Source organism: Dunckerocampus dactyliophorus, chromosome 1 (assembly GCF_027744805.1).
Source record: "Dunckerocampus dactyliophorus isolate RoL2022-P2 chromosome 1, RoL_Ddac_1.1, whole genome shotgun sequence".
Classification (NCBI taxonomy): Eukaryota; Metazoa; Chordata; class Actinopteri; order Syngnathiformes; family Syngnathidae; genus Dunckerocampus; species Dunckerocampus dactyliophorus.
This window is the reverse complement of record NC_072819.1, coordinates 17,528,153-17,555,592: the sequence shown is the minus strand read 5'-3', so window position 1 is coordinate 17,555,592 and position 27,440 is coordinate 17,528,153. Positions and strand designations below refer to the sequence as shown.

General features: G+C 40.9%; 1 protein-coding gene across 11 annotated transcripts in view; it reads right to left on the bottom strand.

Annotated features, from left to right (window-relative positions):
- Positions 1-27,440, bottom strand: part of LOC129178312 (voltage-dependent L-type calcium channel subunit alpha-1D-like) — a 145,968-nt gene that overhangs the window by 8,751 nt on the left and 109,777 nt on the right. For 5 of the 11 annotated variants that reach the window (XM_054770436.1, XM_054770455.1, XM_054770446.1 and 2 more), the window contains 18 exons: positions 26,139-26,249; positions 23,731-23,814; positions 21,242-21,370; positions 19,351-19,416; positions 16,542-16,633; positions 16,299-16,458; positions 16,089-16,216; positions 15,913-16,009; positions 14,130-14,232; positions 13,957-14,058; positions 7,817-7,953; positions 6,920-7,036; positions 6,340-6,767; positions 2,912-2,938; positions 2,009-2,155; positions 984-1,129; positions 353-465; positions 142-276 (listed from right to left, as the gene is read on the bottom strand). In XM_054770436.1, the coding sequence (XP_054626411.1) occupies positions 142-276; positions 353-465; positions 984-1,129; positions 2,009-2,155; positions 2,912-2,938; positions 6,340-6,767; positions 6,920-7,036; positions 7,817-7,953; positions 13,957-14,058; positions 14,130-14,232; positions 15,913-16,009; positions 16,089-16,216; positions 16,299-16,458; positions 16,542-16,633; positions 19,351-19,416; positions 21,242-21,370; positions 23,731-23,814; positions 26,139-26,249 (2,322 nt within the window). Of the gene's footprint in view, positions 1-141; positions 277-352; positions 466-983; positions 1,130-2,008; positions 2,156-2,911; positions 2,939-6,339; positions 6,768-6,919; positions 7,037-7,816; positions 7,954-13,956; positions 14,059-14,129; positions 14,233-15,912; positions 16,010-16,088; positions 16,217-16,298; positions 16,459-16,541; positions 16,634-19,350; positions 19,417-21,241; positions 21,371-22,263; positions 22,306-23,730; positions 23,815-25,364; positions 25,443-26,138; positions 26,250-27,440 lie in introns of all 11 variants that reach the window. The other 6 variants (XM_054770407.1, XM_054770489.1, XM_054770464.1 and 3 more) reach the window with 3 other exon arrangements.

The window sequence follows — 27,440 nt, the reverse complement described above, 5'->3', positions numbered from 1 at the left end:
CAGAATGTGTACAGATGATTAAACTACTGATTACCAGACGTTGAAGTTTGAAGACATCTTTTCAGTAAATAACATGATTAAGTGTCTGTAAACTTTTGACCACTACTGGTATATACACTTGGAGCTAGGGTTTGTTAGCACCTGGATGAGTGGCGTGTAGCAAGGTGAGCAGTCGCTGGCCAGGGGCGAGGCAGGGGGCGTGGCCCAGGAGTAGACGGACCGCGTGGGGGACAGGCGTTGAAGTCTGCTGGCGTCCAGACCGGCCACCGCCATGACCTTCAAAGATCATCATGATGAGTCAAAAAGTGTGATAGTATGAGAAAATGATGTGTTTATTGTGCTTTTTTTAAACCTGTTGTTGGAGCAAGTGCAGTGGAAGTGCTGTGCAGGAAGGAGAGGGAGGAGCTTCCTCCTGACCACTTCTTTTGCGAAGACACTCGAAACTGAAAGCTGGTCTGTTGAGGGCTGAGCAGACATACAATGCGATGCTGGTTCAGTCTTGACAGCTTCATCTGCAGGACTTGGTCAGTCACTGCCCCACTTGTACCCCAACTGTAACAACAACTGTTTGATACACGCTACTGCAAACTACAACCTGACACTGCAGCCCTGCTGTGTTGAAAACAATCATCAATGTCCAAGTATGTTATACCTCACAAAGTTTTCACTGTGTAAAAGAGGCTTACGACAAAAGATTAAAAAAAGATTAAAAAAAAATACAAGATAATTACAGATACCGTAGTTTTTAATTTCAATAAAAATAAAAAAAAACATGGAGGATGTCTATCTTGAACATATTGTTACATTAGCAACTAAAAACAGCATGTACTATTATCTTGGTAAAGGCAGACTTTTTGATAAAGTTCTTGCATTGGAACAGTGCAAGTGTACCGAATAAACTGACCAGCGAGTCAACGCTAAGTGACCACATTTTGAAAGTTTAAATGGGAATGAAAGTATGTATAAACAACAAGGTGTGTCACCTTGAGGCGAAGACAGAAACCATCTCCTGGGCGACTGCCTGCTCTCTTGGCATATAGGCTGCTGGTCGTCGTCATAGTAACAATCAGACTGATGTTCCATGCTGGAGACCTGGCCTTCCAAATCCACGTTGTCTTTATTTGACAGCCTGCAATACAGCATGAAGGTTTATAGTATGTGTGTATCCAAAATATGACATACAGTGCAATATTTCCCCAATGTGAGTATATCCCTCACATTTCTCAAGGGTATATACGGTATTAGAAATAGTAAACTTGGATATACTTTAGAGAAGTCAGTGTATGGCTTGTGTAGCAGTATAGATTTACTATCCACTGAAAATGAGTCAACACATAGACATTATTTTCTTAATAGCTGTGAGTGACAAGAAAATTGTGTCTTGCCTACAGTTAAGGATGGTGGTGTTAGCGTCATGGTCTGTGGTTGCACGAGTGCTGCTGACACTGGGGAGTTACGAGTCACAAGTGAGTACACCTCACAGTGAACAAATGGTCCTTGATGTCAATATTTAGTTTGAGCCTGAACACCATTGTTATGTTTCCCCTGCCTTCATCCTCTTGGGCATGGAATTGAGCAGAGCTGCACAGGTTGCTCCTGGAATCCACTTCCACTCCTCCATGACAACATCACTGGTGGAGCTGGTGGATGTTAGACACCTTGCACTCCTCTACCTTCCTTCCTCTCTTCTGCTTAAGGATGGCCCACAGGTGCTCAACTGGGTTCAGGTGTGGAGGAGACACACTCGTCTACTCCATCACCTTCAGCTTCCTCAACAAGGTACTTGATCATCTTGGAGGTGTGTTTGGGCTCATCATCATGTTGTAAAGCTGCCATGCATCAAGTTTCTGCTTCACAATGTCACATTGCATGTTGGAATTCAACCTTCCCCTCAATAAACAGCAGCTCCCAAAATGCCAGAAGCATAAATGATATATGCTGTAATAAAAATGCTTGCTGAAAAGTGTGGGCTGTACTTACTTTTGCCAGATAATGTGTGACACTGTACCTGTCCTTCGTGAGCATGATGTCATCCTCATGGGACTCGTCCCCGCTATAGTAGTACTCTGCTGAGCCTTGATCCTCATCGCTGTCTCCTCCCTCATCCTCTAATCGCCCAATGTTGGCGTAACGCCCCCTAACATCCTCTGACCTGCTGAGCCAATGTCAAGTCAATACTACACTTCTGATCAAAATCTTAAGACCAGTTGAAAAATTGTTAGAATTAGCATTTTGCACATTTGGATCTTAATGAGGTTTTAAGTAGAGCTACAATATGCAAAAACAAGAAGGGGGAGTGAGACAAAAAACATTTTGAAACAGTAATTTATTGAAAACAACAATTAAACTGAAATAGGTTGTTTATCAGCCGATCAAAAGTTTAAGACCACGGGCTGTAAAAGCCAAAATCTGCTCAAAATGTTCATTTTCTGTCAGGCATTCACACTGTCATGCCCTCCTGATGGCTAAAGCAAAGAAGCTTTCTCTTTCTCAAACAATCAAAAAAATGTTATTCTCTGATGAGAAAAAATGTAACCTTGACTTAAGTCCAGATGGCTTCCAACGTTACTGGCATGATAAGGAGATCCCACCTGAGATGTTTTCTAGATGTTTTGTTCTAGTTTGGAGAGGTTTTTGTTATTTTTTGAGCGATGGTCTTTGCTGTTATACAAACATAACAACATTGGTAATTGTTGTAAATAAATTAATAAATTAATTAATTACTTTTTCAAAATGTTTTTTGTCTCACTCCCCCTTCTTGTTTTTGCATATTGTAGTTCTACTTAAAACCTCATTAAGATCCAAATGTGCAAAATGCAAATTCTAGCAATTTTTCAACTGGTCTTAAGATTTTGATCAGGAGAGTATTAACATGTTCCACTGAAACATAACACTATAACATGTCATATACCTAATGTAGGCCTCATAGCAGCGCCTCCTGGTGACGAGTGCAGGGAGTCGGTCCATCACAAAAGGTTAAATGGAATAGGAGATCCACAGAAGATGAAAAGGAGGGATTCAATGGAGAAAAGAAAAAAGTACATTCATAGATTGTTGACCAACAATATAAGCATATGACGTACACCTCCAAAGAAGTCATGTTCAGATTTTTCTTTGGCATTTTCTGGCTTTTTTTTAGGTACACTTATTCCAAACACCAATCACCTTTATGCCTTTGTCATTCATCATTAAAAGTGTATTGTGTGTTATTTTATATGGTGTATTTAGATTTAGACTTACATTTTGTTGAATTTTTTATTAAAAAAACATTGTAATTAGATTTATATTTTAATGAAACTTAAAAAAAATAATAATAAAAAAATTGATTAATTAAATATGGTGTGCTCTCAGGCCACACAGTCAGGAGATCGGGAAGATCTGGGTTCGAATCTCCGCTGCGCATCTCTGTGTGGAATTTGCATGTTCTCCCCGTGCGTGCGTGGGTTTTCGCCGGGTACTCTGGTTTCCTCTCACATTCCAAAAACATGCATGTTAGGTTAATTGGCGACTCTAAATTGTCCGTAGGCATGAATGTGAGTGTGAATGGTTGTTTGTCTATATGTGCCCTGCCATTGGCTGGCGACCAGTCCAGGGTGTACCCCGCCTCTCGCCTCAGCTGGGATAGGCTCCAGCATACACCCTAATTAGGATAAGCGGTACAGAAAATGGATGGATGGGGATGGATGGATGGTGTGCACCTCCGTGAATCACCATCTTATCGTGGTGGAGGGTTTTGAGTGCCTGAGTGATCCTCGGAGCTATGTTGTCTGGGGCTATATGCCCCTGGTAGGGTTTCCCAGGGCAAACAGGTCCTAGGTGACGGGCCAGACCAAGAGTGATTCAGAAGACCCTATGAATAAAAACAAGAGGATGGATCACACCTCGCCCGGATGTGGGAGACCGGGGCCTCACCCTGGAGCCAGGCCCGGTGGAGGAGCTCGCAGGCGGGCGCTTGGTGGTCAGGCCTTCACCCGTGGGGCCCAGCCCGAAGAAGCCACATGGGATCTCCCCCCCGTAGACCCACCACCTGCGGGGGCAAACATAAGGGTCCGGTGCTATGTGTTTTGGATGGTTTCGGCAGTCAAATCTGGTTCTTGGGACATGGATTGTCACTTCTCTGGTGGGGAAGGAGCCCGGCCTCACCTCGACCCACAGTTTGGGTTCTGGACCCAAACTCCTCGAGAGGGGCTGGACCTTGTTCTGCTCTGGAGTTGCTGCAAGGGAGAGACGGCGAGCTCGTGTGGGCTTATTAATAGCCACCCTGTCGGTGCCTCTGTGTTGGAGTCATCCCCAGTGAATGAGAGGGTCATATTCCCTACACCTTCGGGTTGAGGAAAGGGTCTTGACTGTTCAGAGTACCCAGCCTTCAGAGGTGTGCTGGAGAGCATCCCTGCTGGTGACTCCGTCGTTCTACTGGGAGACTTCAACGCACATGTGGGCGATGACCGTGTGATCTGGAAGGGCGTGATTGAGAGGAACGGCCTGCCCGATCTGAACCCGTGCGGTGTGATGTCATTGGATTTCCGTGCAAACCACTGTTTGTCCATAACAAACACCATGTTCCAACATAAGGATGTCCACAAGTGCACTTGACACCAGGACACCCTATCACCGTATCATCTGACCTGCGTCCGCATGTTCTGGACACACATGTGAAGAGAGAGGCTGAGCTGTCAAACGATCACAACCTGGTGATGATTTGGATTAGATGGTGGGGGAGGATTCCGGACAGACCTAGGAGACCCAAACGTGTAGTGAGGGTGTGGTGGGAACGTCTGGCAGAGTCGAGTCTTCAACTCTCACCTCCGGAACAGTACCTCTGGATTGGCAGACCGGGGTGGTGGTCCCCCTTTTCAAGAAGGGTGACCGGAGGGTGTGTGAGGATACTGGAGGGTACATGGGAGTTTGCCCGACCGGTATTCATGTGCTTTGTGGACTTGGAAAAGGTATTCCACCGTGTCCCTCGTGGCGTCCTGTGGGGAGTGCTCCGGGAGTACGGGATTGGTGGTGCGCTACTACGTGACATTCGGCCCTTGTACGACCGGAGCAGGAGCCTGGTTCTCATTGCCAGTAGTAAGTCGAGCCTGTTTCCGGTGAATGTTGGCCTCCGCCAAGGATGCCCTTTGTCACCAATTCTGTTCATAATTTTCATGGACATAATTTCTAGGCGCAGCCAAGGCGTCGATGGAGTCCAGGTCAGGGGCCTTAGGATTTCCTCTCTGCTATTTGCAGACGATATAGTCCTGATGGCCTCATTGGGCTGTGACCTTAAGCGTTTACTGGGGCGGTTTGCATCTGTATAAAGCTTCTGGGATGAGACTCAGCACCTCCAAATCCGAGGCCATGGTTCTCAGCCGGAAAAGGGTGGATTGCTCCCTCCGGTTTGGAAATGAAGTCCTCCCCCAGGCGGAGGAGTTCAAGTATCTCGGGGTCTTTGTTCACGAGTGAGGGAGGGTTGGAGTGTGAGGTCAATAGGCATATTGACGCAGTGCCTGCAGTAATGCGGTCGCTGTACTGGACCTTCGTGGTGAAGAGAGAGCTGAGCCTGCAGGCAAAGCTCTCCATTTATCAGTTGATATATGTTCCCATCCGTACCTATGATCACAAGCTTTGGGTCGTGACCGAAAGAACGAGATCGCGGATACAAGCGGCCGAAATTAGTTTCCTCTTTAGGGTGGCTGGACTCACCCTAAGAGATAGGGTGAGGAGCGCAGTCATCCGGGAGGGGCTCAGAGTAGAGCCGCTGCTCCTTCACACCGAGAGGAGCAAGTTGAGATGGCTCAAGCATCTAGTCCGGATGCCTCCTGGACGCCTCCCTGGTGAGGTGTTCTGGGCATGCCCAGCCGGGAGAAGGCCCTGGGGCAAACCTAGGACACGCTGGCGGGATTATGTCTCACAGCTGGCCTGGGAACGGGTTTGTGTAGTCCCGGTGGAGATGGAGGAGGTGGCCGGGGACCGGGAAATTTGGGTTTCCCTACTGAGACTGCTGCCCCAGCGGCCCGGATCCAAATAAGCGGAGGAAAATGGATGGATGGATGGATGGATGGATGGATAAATATGGTGTGTTTAGATTATGGGGTCGCAACATTTTCTTAAACTGAATTCCAAACATATTTCTTCACATATTTATTCTGTAAAAGTATATTTTTAATAATTTTCAGTTTTTTCTCAATTTTGGAGGGATTTTATTTGGTGGAAAGTCTCATTTTATATTGTGTGTACATCATCACATGTGGAAGATACTTTTATATTATTAAACAATAAATAATTTAAACCATCATGAAAAATGTGAGTATCAAACATAATCGGAGTGACTTTCTTGTGTTGGACAAAGTATACCTTATGGAGAGAGACTTCCAAGGCTTGCTGGTGGACACCGGTGATCCTGTCCTGGCTGCGGAAGTCGGGCGGTCGGGCGATAGGAAACACTTCTGCTGCCTCTCGTTGGTGATGGAGAGAAGTGGTGGCACATTGGCGTTGTTCAGGTTTGAGTTGGAGGGAGCGGGCGACTGTTGGCCATTGGAATTAAAACAGGAGTAATCTGACGGATGATGATGATGATTATACTGGAGGGGAGACAAGTTCATGTCTGTCTCCTCGCTTCTGTTGTTGTCCATCAGGCCCGTGTGAGCAGGTTCGGCTGTTGAGGCACTGGAGGAAATTGGGAGAATCTGAAGAGGACGTTGAGTGACGGTGGTCAGCTGAGCCAAGCCTTGCGGGGTGGTGCTGACGTGGTTGGCGTGGTTACCAAAAAGGCCGCCATTACGCTGCAGGGAAAACGTTTGTGACCATGTCAAATTTCTCAAAATACAATCAATAATGAATAAAAAACAGAATAAATAAGCTGTTATGCCTTTCATTAACACATTGCTTTATGCAAATTCACGTCATATGCCACTTATAAATTTATACAAAATACCCTATAAATTCCCTCATCTTCCTCCTCGGTCAAATCTACAAGCCCCTCCTCCTGCAGGTCACATGATATGGCTCGACGGATCTCGGGTCCAATGTCATGCAGCGTGCGCAGGCCAGCCTGTAAAATACAACATTAACCAGGCAAATATATACAGTACATGCAAATATATGTAAATGTCTCTCAATGTGTCCAGTTTTGGATTTTAAATGTAAAGTTGCCCGGGGGAGGGCCCCAATGTGATTTTTTTCATGGGGCCCAGAATTCATGGCGGAGGCTATGGTATCTCTGCAAGGACAGACATTAAAGAGACAGCCGTCGCTTTAAGCATAGCAAGCAACCAAGCTAACTAGTTAGCCTCCATCTGATTTATTCTAAACTTAAGAAAGGGTTTCAAACTGAGTGGGGAAGAAGGATAAAGTAAGAAGCCGGAAACGTACCACTTCAACACGGAATGGGAAGACAAGGTAATGTCACATCAATGTTTTGTGTTACTGACGCCTTGTGAACAGAGTACCACATACGGCTTGTCTTTCAATATTTTTGACAATAGGCCATAGTCAACCACGAAACAATAGTCATTTATTCATTAATTAAGTTTTGAAAAACCGGGATAGAATGTTCAAACCGCAATATACGGTATGTGTGTCTTCTTTGTCATTAGTTTCATATATTGATGTTATGGTGATACATTATTTTTTTAATAAAACACTACAGTCCATTATTATACTAATACCATTATTATACTAATTAGATTTTTTAAATACAATTTTGTAACAAAAAGGCCTTTGCTACTTTACGATAGTGTATAACAATTCACAATTGGAAATCCATTTTGTGGTGTTGTGTTAACAGTGTTACTGTGTCATGCCGTGTCATACTGGGTCGGCCGTCAGTCACCTGCAAAGCCATGGTGGTGTTGATCCTGTCGAAGGAGCGCCTGCCCACCAGGCCTTTCTCTTTGCGCCTCTTGAACTTCCTGAAGTAGTCCTGTATCAGGAAGGTGGCATAGAACTTCCCCACTGTTACCTCGTCATCTGAGTGAACACACCACACACACCGAGGCCTCCCGTGTCAACAATAAAATACATATCCTTCAACCACAGAACTTGGCCACGTTCTTCCTGGCCCAGGAAAAAATAGCTCTCTTTGACCACACAGTCATTAATTATAAAGTAGCAAACTCCAGCAAACAGCACTAAGTGGGATTCAATCCCCTACAGACTAGATTACAACCACTTGGCCATTCTGACATGTTTTGCAGTGTACGGCAAATGTAACACACATTCCTTTCACACCAACTGTAGTAGAGTAGCAACATTTTAAAGTGTATGCACAGGTAGATAAAGCTGCTGGATGCTGACCACTCATCAGACTTCAAATGCAGATGCTATCATTTTGTGGTGTTAATAAAAACTACATCAGGAGTTTGCCTAGAGCCACAGCTGTTAATGCCAATGTTTTTGACCCAAGGCTAATTAGAGTCCCTGCTGGTTATTTGCGCTTTTGTAGAACACGACTAGGTGGTTCACTAAATAGAGGCGTTAACTGGAGCATTTAAGACTTGCAAAAAAAGATGCCATTCCATTTCCTCATGTAGTGGCAGGGGTTTACTCAACTGCAGAAAGTCACAGGCCTCTTCTTTTTTGGGGCGGGGGGTTAAGAAATTTATTCCAAGGAGAGCTTTATATTTATTAATTACAGATCATTTAAATATGTATTAAATATAATAATCAGAGTAACTATAATGATCCATTAGCCTCCGCATTAGCAAAAAGAATAATAGGAGTGTAAAGGTGACTATAGGGGTGTTATTTCATGTCTACATGGCTTTAATAACAGTAAAAAATGTGTTTAGAAAGTCATAAACAGGTTTTCTATCCTCTACAAAAATATTACATTTATTAATATTGAATCCTACAATGCGCAAACTCACTTACTGTGGTTGCATCTGGAACCAATTAACCTCAATAAACGAGGGAAGGCTGTATTTTACATTGGTCACTAGGTACAGTAGTACCTCGCATAACGTAAACCTCCTTTTACGTAAATTCCACTGAACATAAAGAATTTATGTAAAGTTTTTGCATCGCATTACGTATGAAATTCCATATAACGTAAAGTGTCAAGTTCAGAAATTCGATTTGAATAGCTCGCGCGACAGAGAGAGGAAAACATTTTCCATGACTAACAGAGTACACTTGGTGACGCCTTCTGACACCTCACGCTCTCATTGGCTGATTATCGGGGCACCGCCTACGCTCTCATCTCATTGGCTGATTTATACAGCAAGTACGGATGTTTGTGTGAGAGACAGGCTTCTCTCTTCAACCTCCCTTCCTCATCGTAGTCGCCCTTAAACTAGTTGATTGTTTTTGTTTTTCAGTTTTATTCATTTACAGTAATCTTATTTATTACCTTATTTTATATCGGAATGTTACTCTACTATGTTTATGCTAACGTTTTCTTATATTTTCCCACCATATTTGGTGGACTTTGAATATTTTGAAGGGCCAAAGGGGTGAGTTTGGGAAGATCTTGGAACAGATTAGGCTATTTACATGTATTTTACGCTTCGTATAACGTAAAAACCCTATAACGTAAACGTTCTCGGAACGGATTATTTACGTTGTAGGGGCGTCTACTCTATCAGTAATTGTTTGGTGAAACACACAAGCACTACACTTGATGGCCGGTTATGGTTATTGCACGTTTAAATGATCTCACAACAGGCACAATAATAATAACATAATCTTAATAATAATAATGATAATAACACGCGCTACTATTGCAGCTAAAACTCAACTTTGAACCCCCGACTTTACTTTCTGTCCACCAGCCATTCTGCTACCCTACTAGGTAAACTGTCTTAAATGGCTTATTTTGTCTGATTATATCTACTCTATTGGCAATACAAATGTAAAAGTGACAATAGGGGTGTTATTTCATGTCTAGAGGGCTGTAATAATGCTAAAAAGAGTATTTAGAAGAGCGTAAACAGGTTTTGAATACCACAACTACGAAAATATTCCATTTATAAAGAAGGAATCCTATTTTTCTGAAATTCACTTATCACGGCCAGTGGAACCAATTAAACGTGATAAACGCGGGATTACTGTATTCTGACTTCATTTATATGTCACTCTTACAAACAATCACGGATGACAACCTCACAAGACTTCCACGGGATCGTGAATTCCTCACGTCACAACTTTCGGAAGTCCATGTATGACAACTCGGCGACTGCCGCTCAGTACTGTTGCCTTTTCTTGAAAATTGTAGCCAGTGTTTTTTCTAATGTAAGAATTGTGTATCTAAACCAAAGTGAGGCAGCAATGGGAAGGTTTTATGTTTTTGTGAAGCTAAGGAAATACCTCACGGTCACTGTTCCACACTTTCTCGCCACTCGACAGCTGTTTTGTGAACAAAGCACAGTTTGACGCCGGATGTCCAATATTTATCCAATTATATTGTATTCGTCTTTATTGACTGTTGATAACCATTAGCACGTAACCGATTGAGGGTGGGAGTGTCTCTCCACCCCTGACCAATCGCAACTGAGTAGGCATGGTCGGTGGAGCAGGTTGCGTAATCCGAGCATGTTGGCCAAAAGGACAAGAATGCAGATTTACCATGTACACAATTTGAGATTTATGGAGTACTTTATTAAAAGAAACTGCCCCAATGGAATCCAATATTATTTTAAATGAGCAGCATAGGACCCCTTTAAGGATGATTACACAAAAGCTGAGCACTTTTATGTTTTACATTTTGTTCCCCTACTGTACCCAAAATGAACCGAAATGTGACTTTCAAACTGAGGTAGGTACAGAATTGTGATTATGGCATCCCATTACACCCCTAATAATAAGAATTCATCTTGGGAAACTTTAAAACAACAGGTGTTGCAAACCGTACCTTTGATGAGTACCACTTTGGGCCACGTTCCTTTTATTGGTTCTTTCATTGTCATTGCCATTTACACAAACCCTTTGAGTGTCATAAGAATTTACTGACTGAGACAGTTTAAAAGGTCTCCCAGAAAGCAAACATGAGACAGAGCGAGAAGAACATCATGCAGGGTGGCGGCGTAGCTTAGAGAAGTAGCAGGTCTGGGTCTTGAGACATAACACACAAACTAGAGGACATTCAAGCTGTCAACTACAAAGACCTAATGATGTATGTGCCATGCAGAGAGGCTCATCATGGTGTGATCCACTCAGATAGAGGACTGGAATGAGGAGAGAGACCCAACTTCAGCTGCATCATCAAGTGCAGGAATAGATTCTTTAAATGTCAATTAAGATACTTCCATCATCACCATTTCTCGGCCCTTTTTAAGAAGAGAAGAACCAAGTAAAGATGAAGGTGGAAGCATCAACCTCTACATACATAATGTTTCCAACAAGGTCTCTCAGACAGACACCTGCATCACATGACACAGCTGAAGACAACTACAAAAGGCTCTGTTCAGGAAATACACCTGTAATTGTACTTTTTAATTATTCTTTGGAATTTAAGTGATTTGCATCATTTAGACATGTTACAACCACAATGTATCATTTGTGACATCCTCCAACTATTGATGATAATGTATAGAATATATGTATATAGGGCATTGAGGGGTTCAGGTTTGGTGGCTACAGGATTGAGTCTCTGCGTGAAGAGGGAGCTGAGCCGAAAGGCAAAGCTCTCAGTAGCAGAGCGACTCCTCTGCATTGGGAGGAGCCAGATGAGATGGCTTGGGCATCTGGTCAGGATGCCTCCTGGATGCCTCCCTGGGAGGTGTTCGGGGCAAGTCTGACCGGTAGAAGGCCTCGGGGAAGCCCCAGGACACGTTGGAAACTGGACAAAGTGGCCGGGGAGAGGGAAGTCTGTGCCTCCCTGCTTAGGCTGCTGCCCCCGCGACCCGACCTCGGATAGGCGGTAGAAGATAGATGGATTGATGGATGGAAATTCAATTTAATAAAATTTAAAATAAATTACTTAATTTTGTTCTGTAAACATCCAAACTCGCTTGAGAATTTGTTACATAGCATGCCGGTGGAAGGATATGCAGTACGCGCAACACAAGAATGCAGTGTGTACCTTATTCGGGGCGGAAGAATATAGTGTGTTTCTGCATAGCCACACTGAGGAACAATATCATCACTTATGAGTTAACTTTTTGGACTTCATTATGTCTCCCAAGCGGCAGTGTGCCAACGAAAAGTAAATCCATCACCATGGAAGTGAAAATGAATATCTTAAAATGCTCAGAGAGAGAGGAGACACTCCCATCAATATCGGCCACTTGACCACTTGCCTGTTGTGACCATCATTAAGGATAAAGATTATTGAATGCTAATGATTGCTAGAGGGTTCTCTCTTTTTATTAATGTTTCATTTAATTCTTGCACTTAATCTTTTTATTACAGTATTTTATACTGTATGTCCTTTATGTGTCCTGTGTACATTGTGACTGACTTAGGAGTTAATTTAGGTAGTACCAATTTACACTAAAACTCGACTTACATCACAGTCTAGGAATGGAACTCGCTCGTAATCCGAGGACGACCTGTACTCTTTTTTTTTTTTTTTTTAGAAAATAACAGCCCTTTTCATAGGAAAGTATTGTTTTTAGCACAAGCACATTTCAGGAATATAGTCCAGTTATGAATATGTTAATACGTTTTTGTGTGATTTCCTACTATATTTGCATGAGAATGTGGTCACCATGTTTATTTTTTCCTGAGCAGAGCCTTGTGAAGCGCTCAAAACCAGTAAGCCATACTAGCGCAGCCTCACGCCACCAAACTAAAACAGAACTTCACAGAGAACTCAGGCTGGCGGAGAGAGAAAGGACGAAGGCAAAAAAGTGTAGCGAAAGCTGGGGGAAAGAGAAGCTGGACAACAAGAACGTTAAAAAGAAAAAGCAATAAAAACAAGGTGAGACTAAGCTCATGGTCACATGCACTTCAGTATGCAAACAACTAAAACACAGCAGCAATGAAACATGTAAGCAACATGAAACTACATGGAAACACTCACAGGAAGCTCGACAAACTAAAATTTGCTGTTGTCTTTCTATATACAGGTATATGACTTTGTAGAAGACCAATGTGTCACCTCAAAGCACTTACCTAAACGTCCAATCAAATTGCTCTGATGAGATTCCAAAACTACACACAGCCGCCATATTTACATAGTGTCTGGAGATTGCTTTTCTCTGCTGCTTTGATGCTATGACAAGATGTAATGTTGTGTACTACACATTTTGTTAGTACAATAATATATACTGTATATGAATATGTGAAATGTGTTTAATAAACTGTGAGAGGCATCATATCGGCTTTTGGTTTTGAAGGCTTTTTATGGGTGCATCCATTAGTCGTGGTTTTCTGCCATTTGTGGCACCCATGAATAGCCGGTATCTACAGTACTGCGATGTATTAACAGAGATGTGGTGTGTAGGGTTTTATTTTAAAAAGTGGCCGGATTCTCTCTGTTACATCCGTCTCACTTGACGCATGTCCATTGTGCGTGTGCTAACTTTATCTCATGCCGCACAGATAGACTACTACTGTATTTTTACCATTTTTCTTTCACCTCATATTTGGTGTCAAATGCTGATACTACGTGGGAATGCATAAAGGTAAGTTTTGATGACTTATTGAGTGCTAATGTGCACATTTGTCTCAAGTTAATTCATGCTAGCACACTGCCTTTTCCCACACACGTCAAACAGCGATGTAATAATCTCTCTGGAAAAACTTGGTAGATGGTGGGTCGGCATTCATTTTGTGCTTTTAATTTGATGTTATTCATGTCTTAGTTTTACACAATACATAATAAATAAGATAAATTAGATCGCTATAATGAACGAACCCCCCCCAGTCATGCTTCAAGTCTAGCATGAACTGAGGAAGCCTGCTTGAATGAGAAGAGAAACTGTAAGACAACCTGAACAGTCCGGTTGCAATTGATTCAATACGTGGAGAATACAATGTCCTGGATGAATGAGAATAGTCACAGGTGTATGGTGTGTAGTTACCACTCACCACCTGCAGGGGGCACTACTTGATCCAGGAGCTTCATGCTGGTCCTCTTCCAGATCTTCTTGATCACAGCTCTCAGCTCCTCATTGGCTTGTTCCAGGTTGCCTTGGCGACAGTTGGCAAATGAATTCAAAATGTCATATCCATAGAAGTTACGGCAAAAGTGGTGGTCTCACCTTCTGTCTTGATCTTTAGTGCAGTGCGTACAAGTGCGAACAAAGTGGCGTTAAACATGACAGTGCCGTCGCTGTTCAGAGGCATGTTCATGGCCACCAGACGCTGCAAATGTTATTCAAGCAATTAAAATACTGAAAATGGATTCTTCACACAAACCAATTCACGTCGGCGTCCCGGGCCATATTGTGTCATCTTCCTTTAATAATGATTTGGAGTGCATAAGAACATGGAAAATAAACCACAGCTCTCTTTGACCACATGGTCTTTATCAACAAGTACTATATATCGCGCAACATAGTAGCAACAGAACCAATGTTGTAATAATGGTAAAAAGCTAACTGCTCAGCCAGAAATAATAGCACTGATAAGTTCCTTGTACAACATTACACCGTGTGACACCCATGAGTTTCACAGCAACGGCCAAATAGCACAACCAACATTTTAAAACTTAGGTAAAGGTATATAGAGCTGATGTGGTCAATGTGATGAGGCTTCATATTTTTTTTGACTGTAATTATGCTGAAATTGTGGTTGTGGTTGAAATTGCCTGGCAAAACAGCCCTCCCGTAGTGAGTACTCATTGTTCTAGACTGTGTAATTAAATGTTTCAGATGGTAAAACAAATTCAAATATTAGTCAATGACAACACAACTGAACATAAAATGCAGTTTTTAACTGAAACTTTTTAATATCAAGGGAAAAAAAAATTCCAAACCTACATGGCCCTGTGTGAAAAAGTGATTGCCCCCTCACCTGACTGAGATAAATTGAGATCCATCAGTCTGGAAAAGGTTATAAAGTCATTCCTCAGGCTTTGCGACTCCAGCGAGCCATTATCCACAAATGGTGAAAACATGGAACAGTGGTGAACCTTTCCAGGTGTGGCCAGCCAACCAAAATTACTCCAAGAGCGCAGCGACAACTCATCCAAGAGGTCAAAAAAGACCCCACAACAACATCCAAAGCACTGCAGGCCTCACTTGCCTCAGTTAAGGTCAGTGTTCGTGACTCCACCATAAGAAAGACACTGGGCAAAAACGACCTGCATGAGTTCAAGACGAAAACCACTGCTGAACAAAGAGAACCTTAAGGCTCATCTCATTTTTGCCAGTAAACATCTTGATGATCCCCAAGACGCGACGGTGCAGTCATAACGTCTTCATCCGCGCATGTAAACACATAGCGCACAGTGATACAACGGGAGACAAAGTAACGCCGACCCATGTGAGGTCTGATTTTTTCAAAGAGGCATTTTTGTGATGCAGATGTATTACTCTTTTAAACCGCATTCCTCACCACCGAAATCCGACCAGAAGTCGGCTCACGGGACAAAGTAGGGGGTAAGTCACTGTTGATGTATTACACTGCTGATGGGGATGTCAGACAACTTCTTGTCAAAAGTCCAAGCTATCCCTTTAAATTTAAAATCCAAAACTAGTCAGAGCTCTTTGAGTTAACAAGAATTGATAATTTGACATAATTAAAGGGCTATGCACCCGGAAACGTTTTCAGGCCAAAACGGCAAAGTATTTTATCCTTTCAGCCTTTCATCTACACGGAAACGGCCTTCTGGGTGAGATGTAGTGTTTTAGAGTGTGGGATTCACACCAACAGCCGAGTAGCCCAACCAACACTTTAAAGTGCATGCAGAGGTGATAATTCAAATGCAGCTACTGCCATCTTGTGGAATTAATTTTATCGACTAAACCGGGAGGGTGCCTACTACAGTGACCACAGGAGACTCTGTAGTTCACTGAATAGAGGTGTTATTGGAGCTTTTACCTTGCAGGCCACTCTGTGAGGACAGAGTTTGCCAAATCCAAGGGGAGGTTGGATCCTCCTCAGCAGGGTCACCACATCCAGGTGTTTTATCCTGCCCCTGTCCGGAACATCACTCAATAAACAACACTGCTGAAGAAATAGTGCATGGTGCAGATAAATAAAGCATGAGTACTCACTTTGCTTCTGGATCATATTCAGACCAGATCCTCTTAAACTCATCAAGATGATGCGGTCCGAGAATGGACCAATCACGTGTGAGATAGTCAAAGTTATCCATGATGACGGCGACAAACAAGTTAATGATCTGAAACCAGGAACATGTTTATTAATTTCGGAGTGTCTGATTTGTGGCAGTGCTTTTGTTGCAGAGTTGCGTGGAAGGTCACCAGGAAGGCGCAGAGCATGTAGAAAGTGATGAAGTAGATAATGGCAAAGCTGCTGCCACACGTTCTTTCCTCGCCGGGGTTGTAGTCCGACTCAGAGTCGCACAACTTCCCCGGCAGACAGGCCAGCATGATCTCTTGCCAGGCCTCCCCTGTGGCACATCTATAGCATTTAACCGTTAGCGACGGTTAGCAATTTTAGCACTTACCACTGTAATAGCCAACAATTTAACTACATCAACACACCTGAAGAGCATCAGGACAGACTGAGGGAACGTTTGGAAGTTGTTGTTGCGGTTGATCTGTGTTCCATCCACCATGGCTATTTTCCCAAAAACCTGACAGATAAAACAATCACATCAGTGGCGAATGAGCATTATGGGCAAGTCGGGCACCATCCCAATAGATCCACTGTGGTGCTGGCTGTGTTTCCAATTCACATGTTATAAACAATGGAGGGTACTGTTGTAATCAATTTACTGGCCAGTGGAAACTGCAGACAGTACCAGGCTGTTTATTAGATGTAAGGCATTTAATCGACGGGGGGTTATTTGTACAAATGCTTGTTTATAATAAAAATCTATTTTCTGAATTATTCCTTTCAGTATTAAAATTACAATAAAAATACACACAAAAATATGTAAATGTACAAAATAATAATTCAATTTTTTAAATGATTCTAAAATGAAATATTAAATAACAAATATATATTAAATATATTATTAATAATGTTTCCACATAAATAATTATATTTACAGTAAAATTAAATACTGTACATTTTATTACATGAATATTCTAATAAATAGTGTATATAGAATATTCATAATGAAATAAAAAATATAAGTTGTACAATTAAGTCAGACTGAACATTAATAATTACATTTGTTCTGTGACATGTATTGGTAGCAGATGTCATAGAAAAATAAATGACAGTCACCTAGTGCAACCAACTGGTTTATTTATTCAAGTGGGCACACCCGGCAATTAATGAAGACAGAGCTTCTATTAGAGCTGTGAAACTACAGTGGTGTGAAAAATTGTTTGCCCCCTTCCTGATTTGTTATTTTAATGCATGTTTGTCACACCTACATGTTTCAGATCATCAAAAAAAATTTAAGTTAGTCAGTGACAACACAACTGAACACAAAATGCATTAAACTTTCAATTATTAAGGGAGAAAAAATATCCAAATATACATGTAAGTGTGACAAACGTAAATGCAAAACAATAACAAATCAATGAGGGGGCAAACACTTTTTCACACCACTGTATGTGAGGAAATACAGTAAATAAACTTCTCATAATGCTGTTTATTAGAGACATTTTCATAGTAGGTGTAGGCTTTGTATACCTGCCACCTCTCCCTGTCCTTTCTCTGCAGTGAAGGACAGTAAAGGTACATGTTGCCAAGGAGTGGAATATGAGTGTATTGTCCCTTAAAGTTTTATTTCAGTAGTGTAGTTTTCCTGGTCTGTAAATGTACTCATCTTACTTAAAGGAGCCTGTATCTGCTCATTTCAGGAGCTTTTCAAATGATATTGAATCCCAGTGGGGCACTATACGAAGTGTCTTTTAAAAAATACTCCATAAATTTCAAGGTTGCGTACATGGTAAATCTGCATTTTTCTCTTGGCAGAAACTGGCAGAAGCCTCCTCCTCCAACCAGGTCTACTCTGGTGCAACTGGTCAGTGGTATATGTATTCAGGTTGATGTTCAAGAAGCTGGTGTCAAACTGTGAGTTGTTCACAAAACAGCTGTCCTTGAAGTAGTGAGGTAGGGCTTTAGCGACCAATGGTACTGAGCAGACATCGCCAAGGATTTCAAAATTTCTGAAAATCTCGGTAAGTCCTTGTACCCGAACGTTCACAAGATTCAGAAAAAAAAATAAAATAAAATAAAAATAAAACCAGGGATAACGTAAAAACACACCAATTGAAAAATTGCAAGAATTTAAATTTTACACTGTACAAGGTCCTTGTCTATGTGCTAATGACTGGGTTTTTCAACAGGAAAATGCTACAGTACACAATGCCTGCCTGACTTCTTCCAGAGGAATAACGTCACTCTTTTGGACCATCCTGCATGTTCCCCTGATCTAAATCCAATTGAGAACATTTGGGGATGGATGGCGAAGGAAGTTTAAAAAACATCACTACCAGACAGTGGATGCCCTCCATGAAGGCCATCTTCACCACCTGGGGCAACATTCCCACTAGCCTCCTGGAAATAAATCAAGCATGGCCAAACCAACTTTTGAAGTGATTAACAAGAATAGCACAGCTACTCATTACTCCTTTAAAAAAAAAAAAAATCCTTTACTGAGTGTTAGAGCGAAAATTGTATTGTATTTGTTTTCCGTATTTTTGTTTTACTTGTTACCATATTGTTTGGTCAATAGTGGGTGTTTTGGATAAACTGTTTCATGTTTGGTTATAAAAGGATGACTGTGACGTCTTTGTCTTTCCGTTGACGCTACCGGAAGAAAGCATACAGTCTTTGACCATGGTGGCAGGAAAAAAACATTTGGTGGGTTTCATGGAATTTTGCATGTTACACTGAGCTGCAAAAGATGTTTTTTTAATAGAAGACAATAAAGCTACAAGTATGATTTCAACTCAGATACTGAATATGTCTGAAGGTTCATAATTGACTTTACCGCCGGCAAACTAGCCACATGTCAGACAGATCTTCTGTAGTAGCAAGTAGCAAGTAGTGATCCTGTTACAAATACACGACAGGACATTACAGGGAGGTTTCGGGGGTTTTTTTAGCTATGGTGTTAGACTTTTGATCAGCTGATGAAAAGCCTATTTCAGTTTAAAGGTTCTTTCCATTAATTTGCTCACGCAAAACATTTTTTTGTCTCACTCTCATTTTTTCTTTTTGCATTTTGAAGCTCTACTTAGAACCTTTTTAAGGTATACAACAGTTCAAAATATAAATTATTGCAATTTTTCAAATGGTCTTACATTTTTTTTTATCATGTATCAGTGTATAAATAAATCTGAAAAGTCAGAAATGTAGGATAGAGCCCCTTTAAAAGTGATACTTTACCTGCATGCCAATGACTGCATAGATGAAGAACAGCATTGCTATCAGAAGTGCGACATAAGGGAGAGCCTGGAAGGACAGTGTTTGTTTTTTTAGCATCAGTAAGCCATTGAGTGATGTCACATAAATGCAATCCATTAATACAATCAACAATTTAGTTGAAAATTAATAAAAAGAACCAAAGACGAGGTAATGATGCCTTTTCAAGTGGACTAAAAGGTTGAAAAAGATATTTTTTTGTAGGAAATCCTACTAAATTCTATCAGATACTTTCAAGTACACGTCTATAATTACTCACAGTCACAGTTAGGACAGGCTTTCTTATGCTATATGGTGGGAAAACGCATCTAAACTTTTGACTTTTACATATACACTATTTGTAGTTATATACTTTTTTTTTTCATTCTAAAACTCATTGAACAAAAACTGTGTGTTTTTGTACTTTTAGCCTCTTGTTGTGCTTCAGTCATACCTGTCTTGTGTGGAGTCCCTGACCTGCACTGGTCCTTCAGAAAACAAAGGTTTTTCAAGGGCCCATGGGGGACCAAACATGTAAAGTCTGTTTATTTAATTCTTTTCAACTTCTCAATAAATCGGTCAGTTTTAAGCCGACTTGTCTAGAATTCGATTATTATTATTGTTATTATTATTATTATAGATAATTTACTTGCACCTCAGCTTTGTAAAATATTGTTTGTGTTTTCCCAAAAACAAAAAAAACAGTAGTTTTTGAGAGAAAAAGAGCATAAAAATATATATATGAAAAATGTAATAATGTTGTTGAAAATATTTGATGCAGTTAGAGTAAAAAAAAAGTTAATTTTTTTATTACACTTTTGTAAGAGGGACTGTTTTATATATACAGTCAAACCTGTCTTAGTGGCCACCTGTATAGAACGGTCACCTGCCTATAGCGGCCACTGAAAAATCCCCCGCGGAAAATCTACGTGCTATAGACCCTGTGTATAGCGGTCACCTGTCTAATGCGGCCAGCGGCCACCCATTTTGTATCCCTTGGTCAATATCTGACCGCATATAGCGGCCAAAATACCGACTCAAGCAGAAGCTTCATGCACAAAAAAGTTTCGTTTTTTAATCAATGAAGCCGTCGTGTGTAGACTAATTAATGAGTCGTAGCTCAGTCACAATCTTTCACAAGATCCACACAAACTGTCAGTTGTTCAACATAAAAAAAGCCGTCTTCTTTGGAGCTTGTTGCAGACAGTGACACCGTTTATTTGCTGGTGTGAGACGATGTGCACTGGTCAATACTGTAATGCCCCTTGTTGTGGGGAAGGTGAGACTCACGTCGCCGATGCACTTTAATCACTTTATTAACAGCGGAGAACACTGCAGGACTTTACATCCACACCAACATAAACACACTTCCCAACTCTCTCGACACTCACAGCTAGCACTCAGCCCTAGCTCTCCTGCTCGTGACGTCGCACCGTCACTTCCCGTCACTTCCTGATGAACTAAAGCTGTAATGACACTCTGCCGTATATATAGTAGCACAGCTTTGTTCTGTGGGTGGTGTAGAATAACAAGCCTAGTTGTTCTTTACAACTTTTATCCACAGTCCCACAGTGCCCTCTACTGGTCAACATGTAACAGTATAATTATATCTATCTGCAAACACAACAAGCTTCTAATCACAGATATGTTAATATGTGCGAGCACAAATTCAAAATGGCCGCCAACCTGTCTATAACGGCCACCTACCTATAGCGGCCACTTTTGCCCTTTCCCTTTAGTGGCCGCTATAGACAGGTTTGACTGTACTGTACTGTACTGTACATATACATATATATATATATATATATATATATATATATATATATATATATATATATATATATATATATATATATATATATTGCAATTGGCTCACCTGAAAGGATTTGATAAAGGTCCATAGTAGGGTCCTGATGCCCTCCCCCCTGCTCAGCAACTTGACCAATCGCATCACTCGAAACAGGCGGAAGAATGTGATAGAGATGCGAGCGCTGTCTTCTGTGTTCTGTGCAATGGATCAAAAGATTACTTACACAAGCCTGGCAAGGAAAGTTAGGACGTTTGATGTTGCAGCAATGTTAACCTTTTAAACTCGCCGGCCTCCAGTACTGATATTTAGTGTCCTCTTGTGGTCAACCAGGGTATTTTGCCCCCAAAGCTGATTCACTGTACAGTTGTCCATGTTATTTTGTTGGCTTTCTCTACTAAAAGATTCATAACTTTGCTGTGGTTTATTTTATTTGCAACAGTCATTACACAGGTAATAATGAGATTTGTCTGTTTCATGTTTTTTTAAGATCCAACAGCATAATTTGGATTATTTTTTAAACATATACTTATACTTGTTTAAACGTTTTGTTGTGTTACATTTTACCATGTGGCATAAATATGTAATGTTTTACATCCACAGTAACAATCAAAGTGTCCCTTTTACATTGATACCAAGATCATCTATGTAGACCAGCAGCTGCAAAAAACCATTCATTTTGGATATGTCATGATCAAATCTGAACAATAGCCCCAGGGATTAAAAGGTTAAAGTGGACACAAAATATACCGTATGAGGACCAACAATGGAGGTGCATGCATAGTACCAACATGCTATGAAAACACCTGAACGCCGCACGCAAACAAAACATTGAGTTGAGCAACTAAAATAGTTCAAGTTAGTTCGAGATGAACACCCCACCGCCATGACATAGAACACAGATGTCAACTCAATGCAACAATGTCATCATTGTTGAAATGAAGGACAACCAATTGCACCCCATGCCATGCACCGATCTCAACCTTCAACTGACCATAAAACATGAAATTGTAACAAAAACATTCAAAAAGTTCACTGTATTTCCCCCCCTGACACAAACGCTGGATGCAGGAGGCGGGGCTTCTTCTTACCCCGGGTTCCACTATCACCTTGACGACAGGAAGGGCTGTCGACTTAAAACCAAAAAGCTCCAGTTAATGACTCTAATTACACAAGCTACTGTAAGATTTAAAGCACCCCCCAAAACAAACCTTTACTACAAACATCATCACATATACAGTAATTAACATTTAACAAATCCTCCCATCTCAATGAAAATACAAAACGTTTCCAACAGTGCAACACCACAACTGATGAGATGAATACACATGAAAATAGTATTTAAAACATAAATACATTAAAGTGCACGTTGTTAACAAAGTGTCTTCGAATACATTTTGAATGTATCCTTCAACACTAGAATGCATTATTATTCATTTAAATATTTGTTATTTCCAAGTAGCGTTTCAGACTATTCCACAAATTACTGCAATGGTTTAATTTGTATTGCATTAGGTCATCTTCCTCTTGTAAAAACAAAAAAACAAACATTCATACAATACATACATATATATTACTATATGAAATAAGACAAACATTACGTTATTGTTAAATATAAAATCAATAAATGATTACAAAAAACTAAAATTTCATATAAAATACATATATTATTACAAAAATGACAAAATATTACTAAATGTAATAGAACAAAATATATTATTTGTAAAACTGCCTATTAATGTATAACATTACAAAATGCAATATAAAAAAATGATAAATAGTAACAACAAATACTAATTAATAATATTATGAATAAATTTAATGAAATGAAACATTTAATGAGCGTCACCATTTTGCAGAATTTTATACTGTAATTTAATATAAAATACATTATTACTAAAATTACAAAACACTACTAAAATATAATATAAAATAAATAAATGACTACTAATAAAATATACTAAAAATAGGTCATATTGAATATTAAAATTAAGTGTAATTAAATGAAAAATGTAACAAGCATCACCATTTACCAATGTTTAACAGAAATTTAACAAATATAAATATTATATTATACAAATGTAAATAGTTTACTATTCTATATTAAAAACATAACGCATGGTGACTCTTATTGCATTTTTATTTCAATAAATGTATGCTTTTTATATATTATGCATACTTTATATATATGTTGTTAGTAATATTTTTTTGTTTATATTGCATTTTAGTTATGTTAAGTCATTCTAGTTTTTATTTTATATTAATCACAATATACATTTATAATAAATTCCAAATTAGATTTAAAATGTAAATTAAAAGAAAAATTTTAATGTAAATTATTTAAATATATAATTAATAAATATATAATAAATGTAAGACCATAATTAATATAAAAATTAGAGCCAGATTGACTGTGACCACTCACACAGTGATCCTGTTCCATGTTGACATTCTACACTTGTAAAATTGGTTTAAAATGACCAACATTATGGTCTTGGTAAGTAACAAGAGTGATGAAACAGTGGTCATGCATGCAAGTGTGATAAATGACTACTTACATTGACCTCAGTGATGGCAATGTCAACCACGCTACCCACAACAATTAAGGCATCAAACGTGTTCCATGCATCAGCAAAATAGTTCTGCAAGCGGCGAGCAACAAAGACAAACACACAAAGAGAGAGAGAGAGATAGGGCAAGAAATGGAAGAAACAGACAGACAAAACAAAACATTGTGAACGACCAAAGATACTCTATATGACTCTACTTGATACAAAACAAAACATTTTATTCCCCCAAAGACAATTTCATTTCTGGAAATAGAACGTCATATAACATCTATCATCTGTATCATCTCCAAACGGTATGACTTTAGATAAAAATGAATAAATAAAATAAAACATGAATATACTGTATAAATACCGGTAACAGACAAACACTCTTCAAATTGTGTGGCGTTTAAAACTAAATAAATAAAAAACAAATGGGATTAATCTTAGTTTGTTCAAATTTTAAAGTAGTAACTACATTTGGAAATGTGTGTTTTTCACTAGGCATGTGGATGTGGGTTTTTTTTTTTTGCCCCCAAAACTTTTACTGCATATGCTATGTGACCAGGAAAAAACAATTTCCCTTTTGAAGCTTTAGAATGAAGCAGACTGTATGGTATGTACAGTATGTTGTTTAATCAGTGGTGTGCAGTCAGGGCCAGCAAAGTCTTCTCTGCTAGCGTAATCATTACCAGAAGCACTAGCCTACAGTTAAAACGTAAATTGTAGCATTTGTTCCATTAAATTATATTAATTCATTCCCAACAGTCTATTATCTTCAGTTTGCAGCATGTTTTTTGGCTACAATGCTTCAAGTAGTGTAGGTGTATGTTACTTTTTTTTGTCCAATCAGATTTCAGCTTCAATGCGTTGCCATATCAATGTAATCTGCCAAGGGCCATCAGAATCATATTTTATATTTTTGTCATGCTATTAGATAAATATTGATTGTGAACAGGATGCTGTAGTGTAGATGTTTGGCGTTGTTTGAACCTTTAATCACCAAGCCGTTCTACTTTTGCTTGTCAAATTTGGCCGAGCGCCATGTTCACACGCACCGTAGGACCGGTGGAAACTTGTCACTAACTCAAAGTTATTAGCAGTAATGTAAGTCAGGCGTATTAGTGACTGTGTATCCAAAGACAAGGGTACATATATTAGTAAGATATTGTAGTCGCAGCAATCTCACAGCAGCCGCTGCTATCTGACTTAGTGTGCTGGAGTTCGCCACTCTCTAAACCCCTGTACGGTGCATTGCTAGCGAGGCTGTTGCTCTATATGGTTACCTATGGTTGAAAACCCCACGATGGTGCATATTTACTATGATTTGTATGCTGGTTTTTATGCACGGTGTCTGGCAACAAAAAATCTTGTCAGCCCACAGAAGGCCCATGTACCAAATGCACTGCCCACCACTGTGTTTAATACACCTTTTGACAGAGTACTATCATTTTCCTGGTACATAACCTATAAAGTGGTCGCTGCTCCACCTATTTTAGATTTACTAGACAGACTACGAACAGACTGAAATACAAAAGACAGTCAAAGGAAAAGAGAGGAGGTGCAAAGGAAGGAACACAGAAGCAGCGGTGGAGGCAGCAAAGGAGGCAAAGACAAAACAGTACATACTGCCGTCTCTCTACCTGACTGAGTATGATGTCCACTACACTGCCGATCACCACCAGGGCGTCGAAGACGTTCCAGGCGTCCCCGACATAACCCTGAACATGGCAGCCATGCACACCCAGAGAGGGAAGTACGTGGGGATGAGGGAGATGCAGGGATGAGGTGGGTGAGGAGAGGCATCAAGGAGAGGGGAGAGGGACAGGGAGAGTGAATGAGGGCTGCTATCACATCTAAATGTGAACTACAGGAATCAAATATTAGGCAGGTTTAGGGGAAGTAACCAGAGAAATAGCTATGCATATGAGAGATTTTTTCTAAGATTAAAAACTAACCATGTAAAGGCAAATAGGATTTCACTACCAATTCTAACTCAGGCCCAACTAACTCGTTGCTGCCAAAGGGATTGCAGAAGAAATCAGATCTGTACGTAACTGCAGAGTAGTCACCTGGTGTGTGGTTTACAAAAGCATATTATAAGTACTATATCTCAGATATTATTACATATTATTTTGTTGTATTACATAAAATCTTGTTCGTCAAATCGTATTTTGCTTAGAGCCTTTCAGTTTATTACTTTATGTTGTTAAAGCGCATTTAAATATATTATAATGACGCTGAGCTCTAAGCCACATGGCCTTTTATGTAGAAGTATTCTTTTTTCTTCTTTATTTTAAACCAAAACACATTTTTCATTGTATTATATATCTGTTGAAAAACACATCCAACAAATCACGATACAGTTTAGAAACTTTCCTTATAGTGCATTTTTTTTCTGAGGAGCAGAGACTCACCCTGGGCTTGAAGGCGATGAGCTTGAGGATCATCTCCACAGTGAAAACACCAGTGAAGACCATGTTCAGGATGTCCATGGTGTAGTAGAACAGGTGAGACTGGCCATGGTGCTGCAAAGAGGCAATGCACATTAAATTAAAAGCTTGTGCGTTTACCATACATGCTCAAATTAATGCTTCCATTCAATTAACAACAGAGAATCCTATAGTAACCGGGTGCATGGTCTACAAATAACTGCAACGGTCTCTAATTAGCTCTGGGTCAAAAAGCATTGGTGGCAACAGCTGTGGATGTAGGCAAATTCCTGATGTTGTTATGATCACCTGCTGCCGCGCCCTGTTCTCTCGCTCTCTCTCTCTCTCTCTCTCTCTCTCTCTCTCTCTCTCTCTCTCAGTTCCACAGCTGGGCGTGCAGCAGAAGCTAGGACAACTGGACAAACCTGCACCTAATTGGTCCACCCCCTACTTAAGACTAAGTAGGGGCAGCTGTGAGACGCCGGTTCCTTGTATGACATCCCAGTCCGCTCGCGGCTCGTCATCTCGCCCGAGTAGTGTGAACATTAAAAACTGTGATTCGCTCCTCCTGCCTCCGCATTCTGTGGTCCACCTCACTCACCACCGTAACAGAAGGAACCGGCCCTGCGCCTTCTTCTCAAGACACCTGGCCCCCGCAGAGCGGAACTACGACATTGGCAATAGGGAACTCCTGGCCGTTGTCCTGGCCCTTCAGGAGTGGAGCCATTGGCTTGAGGGGACGGAGCTTCCATTTACGGTGCTCATAGACCACAAGAACTTGGCCTACCTACGCTCAGCCCAAAGACTCAACCCCCGTCAAGCCAGGTGGGCCCTGTTCTTTACCCGTTTCAACTTTATCATCACCTTCCGTCCTGGGTCCCGGAATGTCAAACCAGACGCCCTGTCCTGCATCCACGCCCTCCTGCTGAGGCGATCCGCCTACAACCCATTGTTCCTGGTTCACGCATCCTCGGAGGGCTCCAGTGGGACATTGAAAGGCGGATTACAGAATCCCTCCACACAGTCACATCTCCCAAAGGGTGCCCCCCCAGACACATGTTTCTCATCCCCAAGCTTCGCTCGGAAGTACTGTATTGGGCTCATGGATCCAAGCTGGCCTGTCACCCCGGCGTAAACCGCACTGTTTTCCTTCTCACTCAGCGTTTTTGGTGGCCCACGCTCCGAGCGGACACCAAGAGGTCTGCACCCGGAACAAGGCCTCTCACCAACCCCCGGTGGGACTCCTTCCCCCTCTGCCATCCCATCCCAGCCGTGGTCCCACATTGC